The sequence below is a fragment of the Vidua macroura genome, chromosome 1, assembly GCF_024509145.1.
Source record: "Vidua macroura isolate BioBank_ID:100142 chromosome 1, ASM2450914v1, whole genome shotgun sequence".
Taxonomy (NCBI): Eukaryota; Metazoa; Chordata; class Aves; order Passeriformes; family Viduidae; genus Vidua; species Vidua macroura.
Window position 1 is genome coordinate 42,718,401 of NC_071571.1, and position 13,446 is coordinate 42,731,846.

Here is a 13,446-nt window from a genome sequence, read left to right on the forward strand (position 1 = left end):
GAGTTTCCCGGCACCTGGAACTACTCATCCTGGTTTCACGCAGCGCCGTTGCGGGGGGGGGGGGACCCAGGAATTAGCACGCCAGAAAAACGGGGCGTGAGGGAGGGTTAAAAAAAAAAAAAGAGAAAAAAAAAAAGGAAAAAAAAAGAAAAAGAAGGGGGGAATAAAAAGGAAACCCCGCAATTTCGCTGCTTCCCTCCCTGCGCAGCGAAGGCACAAAGAGACGGGGGGCGCTGTGGGGAGGGAGGGGTTCCCCCGGAGGCGGGGCCGGGCTGTGGAGCCGGGGCCGGGAGCGGCGGAGCGGGAGGCGCCGGCGGCAGCAGCGGCAGCGGGAGCCGCCATGGAGCCGGGGGGCCGCCGGGGCCGCCCCGCCGAGGAACCACCGCGGCCCGAGGACGAGGAGGTGGATCCCCGCATCCAGGTGAGGGCCTGCCTTCCGAGGGGCGGCTGCGTTTTTTAAAGTTCATTTTAATGTGTACGTTATGGCTCTGTGTAATAATGGTTGCCTTTTATTTCATTGCTTTTGCTGCGTATGTGCACACATAAATACATACATACATATATATATATATGTATATATATACATATACATACACACACGCATACACATATACACACACATATGTATATATGTATATATATATATATATATTTTAATATATTTTTTTCCCCGGAGCAGCCCTGGGTGTCCCGGCGCCCGCCGGGAGCGGGGGGAAGCGCCCCCGGAGCGCCCCAGCCCTTTGTTACCCCGGGCATCGCTCCGCGCCCGGCTCTGTTGGGCGTCCGTCCTTCTCCTCCTCCTGCTGAAATCCCCCCCTACCCTTTTTAGTTTTGACCATGACAGCGTGACCTTGCTCGTGGAGCGGGGCTGGTGCTTAGAAATTCATAAATGCGGGAAAATGTAGGGTTTTAAAATTTTATTTAATTATTTTTATCATGATTTTTTTGTTTCTTGTAAAAAGGAGCTTTAGTGGAATATGGTGTTTCCTCTTAGTGATGCCTTCTGCAATGCTTTTTATTCTTGCATGATTTCTAAACAAAGCTTTTCTCCCCAAAATCGTGTCTCAACCAATAGCATGGTGCAAACTTGAAGCACGCTGTGGTCCCTGAAATGAAATGTATTTTTAGGTCTCTGCAGATTTATGGCTTTTGCCTGGAGCATTGCTGGTACTGTTTGTCATGAATGAATATAACACGTGTGTACATTGCTGAGAGGATCCTTGGCGTAGGTCCCTGCATGCTGTAATTGTCATTCTTTTCTCCATCATGAACATTTTGTTTTCCAGGGCTGTGCAGAGCCATTGCAAAATTCTCAAAACATGGTTACACAGAGCGAGGCCCTCAGCCAAAAGCTAGCCTGGTACTGCCCTGATTTTAAGAGGCTGAGCTTGGTTTGTTGGTCTGTTGATCTAATTTTGGCCTTAGGTTCTTCAGCTTGCAACACGTTTCCACATATATGATTTGTGAATTGTTGGCAAAACAATTGGTTTTGTTCAGTTTTGTGTTTGGTTTGAAAAACAGGCTGCTGTGTCTGCTTCCGCGAGAGCCGTGAGGTTTTGAGCCTTGCAGTAAGAGACAATTAGGTAATTTTTGGACGAGTGTTTGTTTCAGACAACCTGGACACCCGAATAGGTGTTTTCCAAGTCCTAGGAGTAAGGAAACGAAATCTGACCGCTGAGGATAAGAGAGCTAAACTGTTGTAATTAATTCCTTTCTGGTTGTAACTGGAGTAATTCTTGTAGTCTAGTGGGGAACTGCTCAAGTGACAATCAATTTACAACGTTCAGTTTGTACAGCAAAACATTGCAAGGCGTGTTCTGTTACACTGGTTGACAATTAAATAACGTTTAAATTGGAGAACACTCCTGTTAAAAATCCCATAATCTCGCATGAAGGAACATGTTGTTCAGATAAAGAAAGCTATCAGGTCTCCTCCTAAGGGTTGCTTTTTCAGGTAAGAAAGACAGTAAGAATGAGCTTTATTTTTACAGTAACTTCATTCATGCCAGCAACACTGCTACTACATATTTATTCAAGGGATTTAACACCTTTGTTTCTGCTGTTACGGGATCAAAATGTTGGCAGGAAGGCAAATTATGTAAACATAACTGTATGTCCCCTGGACTGGTTGGGTTAATAAATGGTTTGCCAAAATCCAAAATAAAATACCTCTCATGCACCAAGACGTGTTTCTTATCAGTTCTGTCCTTTCACTGGGTGTCTCCTGTGATAGTACAAACTTTATGCTAATCTTTCGGGGTGGGTGTGTCTGTCTCCCCAGTACCTCGCTGATACTGACTATATTGATTAATGAGACAGCTTACTGTACTTTGTGTTTATTTGTAATAGTGAAGAAGTAGCCAGAATAGGAAATGTGTTGCCTTAACATAAAACTATAGAGCTCCTCTGATTATTTTTTCTTTGAAGTAGCAAAGTAGAAGACCAGTGGCAAAGTTAAGCTGATCATCTCAAGGTTTTCTCTTTTCATTAAATTCATTAGCCAAAGCTCTTGTGAGCTTTCAGTGGGGATGCTGAATGAGCCTTCTCAGACATGTTTTTTTCCCTGATTTCTTACTATGCATCTGACCTTCTTTCCTTCTAGGGGGAGCTAGAAAAACTGAATCAATCTACAGATGATATCAATCGCAGAGAGACGGAGCTGGAGGTACAGAATTTATCCTTGTGTTTTCCTTTTGTGCATGCTGGATTTTGTGAACAGAAGGACAGTGTTTTTGAGTACGTTGCCTCCTGATTTTGTGCATCCTGAATGTAATTTTGCAGCAAGAGTCAAGTGATGATGTTTTTAAAGATATTAATTGACCTAACAGCTGAAAAGAAAGGGAAAAGATAGAGGTATGCTGACAGTGTAAAAACCCTGTGTGGACAACCTCACACACAACCACTGCCAGAACTTATTTTTAGGTTTTGACACTAAGCTTAGACAAGTTTTATTTTTACAAGTCACTGTTTTGTGTTTGTTGATTATAGACAGGGAAAGTTATTTGGTTAAGAGTTTTTTGCCATACAACTATCTGCCAGGTTCTTCTGTTTAGTGTCTGTTTGGGGTTTCTTTAGATTGTTATCTTTGACTTTTTTGTCATCACTTCCTGAGCAAGGAAGGTGATGAAGGAAAGTTGGACTAAAAGACTTCCTGGTTATACAGAGAGGTTTTCATGGATACTTAAAAACCTAATAGCAAGTTCTGAAGAAATTGTTTCTAAATTCCCAAATTTGAGCTTTTTCTACTTGGTGGTTATTCTGGAAGTCTCAATATTATTGATCTAATAGTGAAGCAAAACAAACTATCCTATGTGTGCTTCTAAATTTTCTTTTACTTGAAAAACAAAGAAGATAAAGCCAGTGGAAGTATAAAATGAATATGTGCTTAAAAAACCTGGCATAAAATATAACTTTACATCCTAAATTAATTTGATATTATTACAAAGTTTTGAATACTGTATTAAAACATTCTGAGACTGCAGTGAGGAACATACTATAAAAGTGCATCTGTAGATTTCTGTCTGTACCTTCAAGATGTCAAAGTATGGTTTGTTTGAGTTTTAAGTTTTCAATTTTTTTTGTCTTGTGTGTCTTTTAATGAGATGGATACCTCAAGCATGGGGTGGTTCTTGGTAGAATTTTAAAATACTGGAGTATCCACTGAAAGCACTGAACAGAAAATGGGGTTATGATCTTTGTACAAGCTTTGTCTTGTAGCTTTTTTCTTATCCAAACTTGTTTGCATATTCTGTCATTTGTGGCATGTAGATAATGAATTTATTGGTTAATAAACTTAGTTAAATGGGGAACTATTTGCTACACAAAATGAAACAGTATTTTTGCTGTGAAAACTGTTCAGTGTCACTAGCATGATTTAAATTTTATGAGTGAACTTTAAAAATCAGTATTCTAGTCTGCAACAGTAGCAATTAAATGGACTTCAGGAATCTTTATATAGATATATTGAAAAAAATCATTATATGTATCTTTTCAGTCTCCTTATTTCATGCTGAGGTACTGAAATTGAAAGATGGCGTTATGGATAGTTGCCTGGATTTCATTAATTTTGTCATAACCTTGCACTGAGGACATGTTATGAACCAGATGGAATAGTAATAATAATGCAAAGGCATCCTCATGAAATAAATCCTAGTGACTTTAAGATGGGATTTTGCTGCTTGATTAAAATTATTCATGTGATCAAGTGTTTGTCAAGCCTGCAGATTTGTGGCTACTGTCTGTGTGGCACATGCTGAGCTGTAGAGGCTGAAAGGCTCCTAGAAATATAACTGTAAATAAAAGAGCAGAATTTCCACATTAACTTGGTCTTACATTGTTGCTTACTCAGCCTAGTAAAGACCAGGTGTTAAGTAGAAATCATATAATCATTTTCTGCATTTTGCTATTATGTGTTTACTGCAGATCTGTCTGTAGTAGTTACTGTAAGCAGTTTTTGATGGAATTAAGGTGAAATACCACCGAGAGTGTGCTTTCTTGAATGTTTCCTCTTCACTTTTCATCCGAAAATCTTATTACTGGATGGATGCCACTTTGTGGTATCATGCAACTGCATAATTTTTAATCCGTAAAGATTTTCATTACACTTGATCTGCTTAAATATTGAGGACAAATGCAGTTGGATGATGTAGGCAAGGCTTTTTTTATATACAGGTTGATAAATGCATTTTAAATGGACTTAAAACCTTTCTAGGGGAAAGGAATAAAAAAATCCCACAACACCCAACACTTGTGGTAAGCAGAAAACCTCTGCATTCATACTCTGCACAAGAAAAGAAAGATTTGCCAAGCAGCCTTACAGGAAAGTTTGGAAGGAGGACTTTGGAATTGGGATCATTCTGCTTCAAAGGGTTCCAAAATCCATGAAAGCTGTTGAAAATGTGAGCTTCTGGGAGAGCCATGCTGAGTTTCCCTTTGAAGATTTGCACTTTTGGCTCTTATTAGCTGCTTTGGGTCCCTCTTGCTACCTCTTCCTAGTTTGTGGTGTTCCTACTATATTTCATTAAAAGAAAGATGTATGTGGGTGTTTTTTAACCAGACAATGGAGTTATATTTATCCTGTTTTTCTAGTATCAGTTTCTTCATCTTTCCAATGTCTTTAATGGATACGTAGATGTATCATTACATTATTTAGAGCAAAAGTTGCTGACTGCCAGCTTCCTGTAATATTACTTTGTGGTCCGTACATTCCCACTGTTAAATTTTTCCCAGAATAATCTGGAAAAGCAATGGGAGTGTTTGAGCAGAAGGTATATTTCTTTGAAGGAAGTTCAGAAAAGGACACCCATGTTTTTGTGACTTGATGTACTCTCTGATAAGCAGGAAGGGTAACCCTGTGGCATCTGCATTCTGCAAGACTGTTCTGGACTTCCTGTACGTGGCTCTGTGTGAGTTGCTCTAAGTGGGACTGCTGGCTGTCTCCAGTTCCCATTAACTGGAAAAAAAGGCTGTTAAATCCTTCTAAACCCATGCTTCTGTTGTTGCTGTGCCTCAGGTCTGCATCTGCAGAATGGAAGTAATAATGCTGCGTTACCCAGTGGAAAATGTCATGGGGCTGAATTCAGTAGAGGCTTCTAGGATTTTGAGACCGCACTGGCTTGGTGTAGCCACAGGAATGTCCTTGTTTGAGCAATGTAGAAAATACTGGTGTCTATTGCTTACAGAGGTGATAAAATGGGAAATTCTGTTTTAAGTTGACCAGCCTGCCACTTCTTTAAGTTCTGCTCTGAAACTACCATACGATCTGTTTTTACGTTGAACAGCCTGGGTTTTTAATCTTCTAAAATAAGTTCTGCACCCATACTGCCTGTGAGAGCATGGGATATACATGCATAGCATGACTTGAACAGATCTGTTGAAGTTGGCTACATCTATTCTTTTACTTGGAAGAATTACCCTTTTTTTGCTCTTTTGACCTATCCTGTTAAACCCTGAAGGAATATCCTGACCTGCTGACGCTCTCTGCCTGTTCAGGAGTTGCAGAGCGGCTGAAGGGCACTGAGTGGCTCGTAGTTATATGTTGCGTTAATGTATTGCCTGTTAATGAATCTTTGATTAGACTTGATTTAAAATCCATAATGCTGCTCATCCTAAGTGCAACACTGAGCATTACTGACACAGCAGAAGGACGATAAGGGTTCTCTGAGGGATTTAACACTTGGCTCTGCTAATGTCCCTGTTTATGTTTGAAGTGTCCGTGAAGGGCTGAGGGAAACGTCCTGCAAGGGAGATACAAGTGTGTTTTGGCCAAATGCAAGAGGTTTTTTCCTGTTTATTGGAAGTGCATCTCCATCTGAACTCGCATCAGGAGCTGTGAATGTACCTAACAAATGTGCACGATTTGTCTGTCCAGCCAGCTCACATGCAGCTTGGACTGGCTCTGAAAGTACAACTCAGATGTAACAAATTAACCTGGGGACCCTCTGGCAGCTTTGTGGGGAAGGGAAATGCAGCACATACCATTAAAGTTACCACTGGAATCCCAGCTATCCCAAATGTGGTTTTTGTTAGAGAGAGTTTTTTGTGTTGCTGGAGCTATGAGCTTGCCAATGTTTGTTCATGGGAGATAGTGCACAGGAAAACTGGAGCTGAACAGTGCTGCTTTCAGCCATGCTCCTTATCAGAGGGCCTGGTCGGGATCCTTCTTCTGTGCTTGCCTAGATCCTCTAGTCCTGATCTGCAAGACTTCATCTTAGTTTTAATCCTGGATAAAGGTCACCCTGGGTTGCTGGATAAAAGGAAAGGAGATTATTAGCTGTGGTGCTCTTTCACTTGTGAGCCTTGTCAGCGATTGAGCCCCTCTCAGAAGGGGAAGGGCTTTCTGTCGTGGTTTAACCCCAGCTGGCTGCTAAACATGACACAGCCTCTGGCTCCCTCCTCGCCGGTGGGACGGGAGGAGAACCAGAAGAGTAGAAGTGAGAAAACCCATGAGCTGAGATAAAGGCAGTTAAGTAAAGCAAAAGCTGCACACACAAGCAAAGCAAAACAAGGAATTAATTCTCTGCTTCCCTTTGGCAGGCAGATATTCACCAGTTATTTAGAATTGCTTCTTACTTCTTCACTAAAATACTTGGTTTTAGGAAAAAAACTTGAGCTGTTGACCCTGTCACATATAAAATATGTAAGTAGATTTAAAAGAAAAAATCTTCCATCTTTCAGGTTTTAGAGAAATGACCTCTCAGTGTCTGGAATCTCATTCTGAGCATGCCTGCTTGGCTTGAGGAAACATCTATCTGTGGAAACATCCGCCACCTTATCAGTATCCCTGTGCAGCATTTTCCAGTGTCCACAAAAGAATGCAGAGATAAGGGCAAAGGAGCTCACTGGCTGGTGTTCCTGCTGGCTTTTGGCGGAGGTTGTACATGGGGGATGGATTCATCCAGCACTATCAGGACAAATCTTTCCACATTTCTTTATGATCTACTTGCTTCCATAGGAAATGGCTCCTGTGTGTGAATTGCTTGTTGTTTTGCCTTCTGCTTTCATCCAAGGATGAGTAAGGGAAGGCTTCTTCCTCTGCTGTGGCTCTGGAAAGATTTTGTCAACCAAGTGAGTCAAAGGGCTTTACTTGATTCATGTTCTTGACGTAAAGATGCGTTTCCAGCCTGAGAGAGGAAGGGTTAGGTGGAGAAATCTTGCTTTGGAAGGAGCACCCAATACCCTCCCATGCCTGCTTTCTTCTCTCTTCTTCTAAGACAATTAAAAACATTTGTAGTAAAAAGTATTGGTAATCTCAGTTTGTAACTGTCTGCAAGCAGGAGGTTAGAGCAACTTTCAGGTACTGATTTTTTAATTGTTCTTGGATAGCAAATTAGTAGCTGCCTTAAAAAAAACCCAGAAAAAAACCCACAAACCAAAGACTTTTCTTGTCCCTTAAAAATTGAGACACCACTTATCCCCTTCCTTGCACTTTGTTTTTAAGGTTAGGTTGCCAGTCTGGCTTACTTGAACTACTCGGGTACCAAAGAGATGTTAAAAGTGTTTTTAACTGGTTTGATGCTTGAAGGTCATTTTCTGAGCACACCTTGTGCATCTGTTTGGTGTGTATGTATGATACTGATGCTGGTTTAGCTTGGAGATGAGCTTTTGGAGCTGGTAGGTCTTTGTAGCAGAAAAGATGGGTATGGTTCCTGTCAGCCTCTTGGAAATAGATGAAGCCTGTCTCAGCCAGCAATTCCATTTCCATGCACCTCCCATGCTTGCCAGAGGTTCTGCCCACCAGACTGGCAGAACGGTCATGAGACAACCTTTGTAAATTAAATTTAGATGTGCTTGGTACTAAGATGATTCAGACATGGTTGATATATAAAGCTCATTTTAAAAATAAAATTGTTTGAAAATACATGTTTCATTTGATGGGCAGAAATAGTTATTTGCTTGTCATCTGGCATCTAACACCAGCTCATCACCATCACTCATGAGTGAGGAAAACAGGCATGCTTTTTTCCTCTGACAGGTGCTGTATAGGTTGAAAATTGTATTTTAGCTTTTTAGTTATTTTCCCCCACATTTGAGAATGGATTTTCAAAATGCTGCTGTAAGGATGACCTATCCCTAAGTGTGGTCCCTCTTTCTGGTGCAGTATCAAAAAGCTGCCCAGCAGCAAGTCACTGGAAACAAAGTCTGCTTTTAATAATGAGCTATTGCAGCAAAACTATATATGAGGTAGATGTCTGGCATGCTCCTTAAGACAGTGCTAGTGAAATCTCTTTTGAAAGAAAAATGCTAAGGATTTCCAGGAAGAAAGTTGATGAGCGTGGAGCTCTTGCAGCCATAGAACAAGATGTTTAAACCTGCAGCTGTCCACGTGCTACACTAAGTGCTCTGCCTGCTAGAGTGTGTGTATGACAAACACCTAGCTAGTGAGAGTCTACTTGTTAAGGCTGTAATTTAAGTGAGAAGCTTCTCCTGCTACTTTTAAAAAAATTTTTTTAACCTTGCAACACACATTGAGGATAAATGCCTTAATTGGCTTTTGTGCAGCTTGGAAAAGGTTTATCATCATCTCATTTGAGCAAATAGGAGAGGAAAAAAACATTGAAAGCTGACTGCTAACGTTTTCAATGTCACCTTTCTATTGCTAAAATCAGAAGCAAGGTGTTCTTAAAAATGATCACAGAAGATTAGGAGTGAGTAGAGGGGAAAACAAGCTTTAAAAATTCCAGGGTGTTTGAGATGTCTCATGTCAGTTGCATTGCTTCTGTTAGAGTCTGTGTATGTATTCAGTGCAGTGATGAGAAAAACAAAATGTGTTTTTAAAAAACAAAAAACCCCAAAACATAGAAATGGTGAGAGTGACTCACATATTACCTAAGGCTGCTGTTATCAATGAATAGCATTTCTGCTGGAATGAATTATCTTTCCAGAAACTGAAATACAGAAACTAGAGATTGAGGACTGTGCTAGAAAATTTCTGTGGCATATGCTGCACTGTCTTGATTTTGCTCATGACAGCAAGTTGCAGGAATTGACATATTTTCCTTTCTCTGTTATCCATGTGTGCTAGATAAAGGTCTAAATGAAGCAAGAGTTTGGCAGTTAAATAGTAACACTTGCATGGAGGGGCAAGTCACACCAGAGGATTTGATAAGTAGCTTGAAAGTGTCATGGTTGTCTTTCTAATACGGGTGTAGGACTTACCCTGTGCTGGGGACCACGAATGAGCTGCAGTGATGCGCTGTTCTGAGCCTCTAAGTTTTTGATGTGTCCTTACAGAAATCAGCATTAGGAGGATTTATAGCTTTGAACAACTTCACATGTGGGTCGAAGTGTCTCACTGACAGTACCGTGGGAGGCCAGACATAAAACAGTGAATTAATTCCCAAGTTACTGCCTCGACCACAGGCCCATTCATTTCCATGAGCAACAGATGTGCTTCTCATGTCCCATAAGGAGCAAGTGCACCGAGCCCAGTCCTACTGACTGGTGCAATTGCCTTGGTGCTTCTGACCTCCCCATTTTCACGTGAGGTGTAAAAATAGCTGCTGCACCTGTAGTTCTAACTCATACTTCCCCAGGATTACCTGCCAGGGGGGTTTTGTGCTGTCCCAAGGGTGATGTCTTCTGCAGGTGCTCTGCCAGCATGTGGCAGGGCCCACACCCCGGACCCAGGAGCGTGGCTGAGTGTTTGCAGGGGGGGGCTGTGCCCCTGCACTTTGGGTTGAGGAGGCTGGGTGGTGTGGAGGCACTGGGTTCCCACAGAAGCACACACGCAATGTGGGATTGTTTGCTTTTGTAGTGTAGTTGGGGCTGGTGGAGAGTAAAATGCTGTGTGTAGGGCTGCAGAGGGCGTGGGTTTGGCATCCCACCTCAGAGACCTCGGCATCCTGCTGCTGGGTCTGAAGGGGATGGCTGGAAACCTTTGGTAGGGGGACTAATCCCAGCAGAGAATTGAGCATCTGCTTGTTCTGTCATGCAGGTATTGGAGCCTGCAGGTTTGTGTTCCTGGCAGTCAGGAGCCTGAGAATAAATGCCGCTTAAAATAAGTTGTGATGGATGATACAAAGTTCCGGGGTGTTTTGGTTTTCGTTATTGTTCTTCACTGCAAGAATGAGGGTGGTCAGACCTAAATTAAGCCTTAAAAGAAGAACCAGTCATCTTTGGAGGAAAATGATAAACTGGAATTTCACACCAGTGTGTTCTTCAGCTGAAGCTTTGTATTCTGTGTAACTGACTACTGTGTGGATGGGAGTTTGCTCATGGGCAAATGTCTGTTTCACCATTTGTAAGACCTGTGCTTCAGGCAGCAGTTAGAGGAGCACTTGGAGTTCAGTAATTTGTATCTGCTTCAGAGTTAAAGGGAATGGGTTAATGGGTACAGAAGTTGCTGTTAATTTGACTGCTTTGTTCATAGTGTCCTTTGTTTTCCTTTGTTTTTTTTAAACTCCAAGTGGGGACTAGTCATCTTTTTCCTGTGGGATAAGACTGTATATAATTATTACATGAGTAAATTTGGGGTAGGTCTCCAAGCACAGATTTGTAGTGATGATTTCTTTGTTCCAAGTGCTTATCTTACAAACATGGGAACTGAATCTTTTGGATGAATCGCTGCATAGGGATTTTTTTACTTAAACTATCTGCTTTGCCTAACTAATATCCTTAAATGCGGCTTTCACAGAGTGAAAAGAAATCTTCCGGCTTGTTCATTTAGAAATGAGCTTTTAATTCTGTTCCTACACTTGCAAAGAATTTTTCTCTTTGCTAAATATACTTCAGTACTTAATATTTTTCATGCAATATAGTCATCATGCTTGGAGTCTTTTTTCAGTTACTTATGAAACTCATTTTGAGCAGTGAACCATGTATGGTCCAGTAATTTAATTGGAAATATTCAAATTCTTCTCACTGAGAAAATCATTGGCTCAATAAATATTGTTTCAATGATACATTTCAGGCTTTCACTGAGAAATGAGATTATTGACTGGATTTGAGTTAATGAAATAATAAGTTAATGTCCATTTAATTCTCCATTTTTGACCTTGTTACCCATTTGAATAATTCCTTAGAATAAATTGGAGCACCTTAAGAATCCAAAGCTATTTGTCCTGGACTAAGATAATGCTGATGCTGGTTCAAGTTTTACATAACACTAAAAAGGAAGCAAAGAAGCTTTTACAGAAGTGTGTTGCTTTTTCTGTAAAAACTGATATATTGTTGCATTTTTTTTCCACTTCTGAGAGCACAGTGGCAGCTTGGAATGTATTTTAAATCTTCCAGTGAATAAGCAGTTTTGCATTCTAGAAATCATCAACAATAATGACAAAACCCTCCTGAATTAGGGCACTTCTTCAAGCCAGCTGCTTCCTGATTATCAACATGTCACTTCAGCAGTCTGCATAAATGTTGCACTCTAATTAGAGTTACAAGCCTTGTTGAGAGCTCACATGGCCTTTCCTCTTCATCTCCTTAAATCCTGGGCCAGGTCCCAGCCTGAATTTGCATCAATCTGCAATAATTTCATATATTTAGAGTCTGTGGTGGATTCTGAGATTGAAATCAGAATCACTTTGTTTACATGTGTGGAAATTTCAGTGGAGCAGAGAAAATATTTTAATTACTTTAACTAGTCATGTGAGGAGCACAACACATCCCATTTGAAAATAGCTGGATTTTTTAAAATATAGAAAATATTAACAGTGAAGTAGAATATAGGTGCCCTTCTCCATTGATAGAAACCACAGCTGAAGAGATGGGCTTTCTGTGCCAATTCTAGCTGATTTGCCAGCCTGCTGTGTGTGTGGGGTTGCCTGCCTGCTGGCACCGTTCTAGCTTTATGTATGTGAGATGTCTTTGCCATTGAAGTCCCTCTCAGAGCTTGTTACACTGCTGTTTGCCTCCTCACAGAGTGAGTAATTTACAAACAATTCCTCCCTGAGAAACCCTGCCAGAGGTAACATCTAGAACAGGCTGTTGTAGGCTTTATATAAAAGCTGTCACTGAAAGACAGCTTTCACTGAAAGATTTGGTGTCTAGGATGCTGGTTTTAGGATTTGGCTCTGGGTTCCAGGGTTCCTCTGCTGAAAAATTCTTAGTCCAAATGCCAGTAACTCTTTTGAATGTGTCAGCTCCTGTGTGAATCTGAAGAGGAACCTGAAGGTAGGAGTAAACAGGTAGAAATAATTTTTAAAGCTCTAATCTGCCTCTGTCCTTTCTTCCCTTCCTGCAACGTTTTGAAGGATGCGCGCCAGAAGTTCCGCTCTGTGCTGGTCGAGGCAACAGTAAAACTGGATGAGCTGGTAAAGAAGATTGGAAAAGCTGTAGAAGATTCTAAACCTTACTGGGAAGCTCGGAGGGTGGCCAGGCAGGTAAGAACTTTCTGCCTTACAAGCTTTTGGTGGTAGTTGGAGGGCACACACCGATGGTGTTGCTTTCCTGCTATTAATAACATCCTAAGCATATGCACTTGGCTGGCACTGGGCTGTGTCTTCAGTTGCATGTCAGCCATGGGAATTGATGGCAAAATGGATTTCTTCACAGCCACAGCTGCACATGCTCTTCAAACCCAGAACAGCTACAGCAGACACAATAGCAAAAGACTAGATCTCTTCTCTCATTCTAAATGGCCTTTCAGAGCTCTCTCCTATCAGTAGTTTTACTTATTTGAAAATACAGTGTAGACTTTGTGTATGTGGTTTTTCTTCTTAAAGCTAAATGCTCAGCAGCTAAATGGCTGCAGCTGGAAGCTGCAGGGAAAAAGGCTGGAGTGGGGCAGGGTTTGGTGCTGATTGGGTTGTGCAGAAGTAGGAACATGCTAAATGTGTCTCTAAAGTGTTTTGGTTTAGGGACAAACCGACCTTGGCTTTCTCTGTCATCAGGGCCTTACTTCCCATGCCCTGACTACTGCTTGATTATTGTTAGGCCTGTGTAGCTCAGGGAGGGATGAGGTGTGTGGAAGGAAGACCTGCTGGATGAAGAGAAAGCCAGAAAGAT

At 41.4% G+C, this 13,446-nt stretch overlaps 1 protein-coding gene across 1 annotated transcript in view; it reads left to right on the forward strand.

The window, feature by feature from the left end:
• The first annotated feature begins 292 nt into the window (after positions 1 to 292).
• Positions 293 to 13,446, forward strand: part of SH3BP5 (SH3 domain binding protein 5) — a 51,189-nt gene continuing 38,035 nt past the window's right edge. Inside the window, exons 1-3 of the mRNA XM_053986984.1 lie at positions 293 to 421; positions 2,603 to 2,665; positions 12,693 to 12,821. Coding sequence (XP_053842959.1) covers positions 341 to 421; positions 2,603 to 2,665; positions 12,693 to 12,821 — 273 coding nt within the window. The 5' untranslated portion in view covers positions 293 to 340. The remainder of the gene's footprint in view (positions 422 to 2,602; positions 2,666 to 12,692; positions 12,822 to 13,446) is intronic.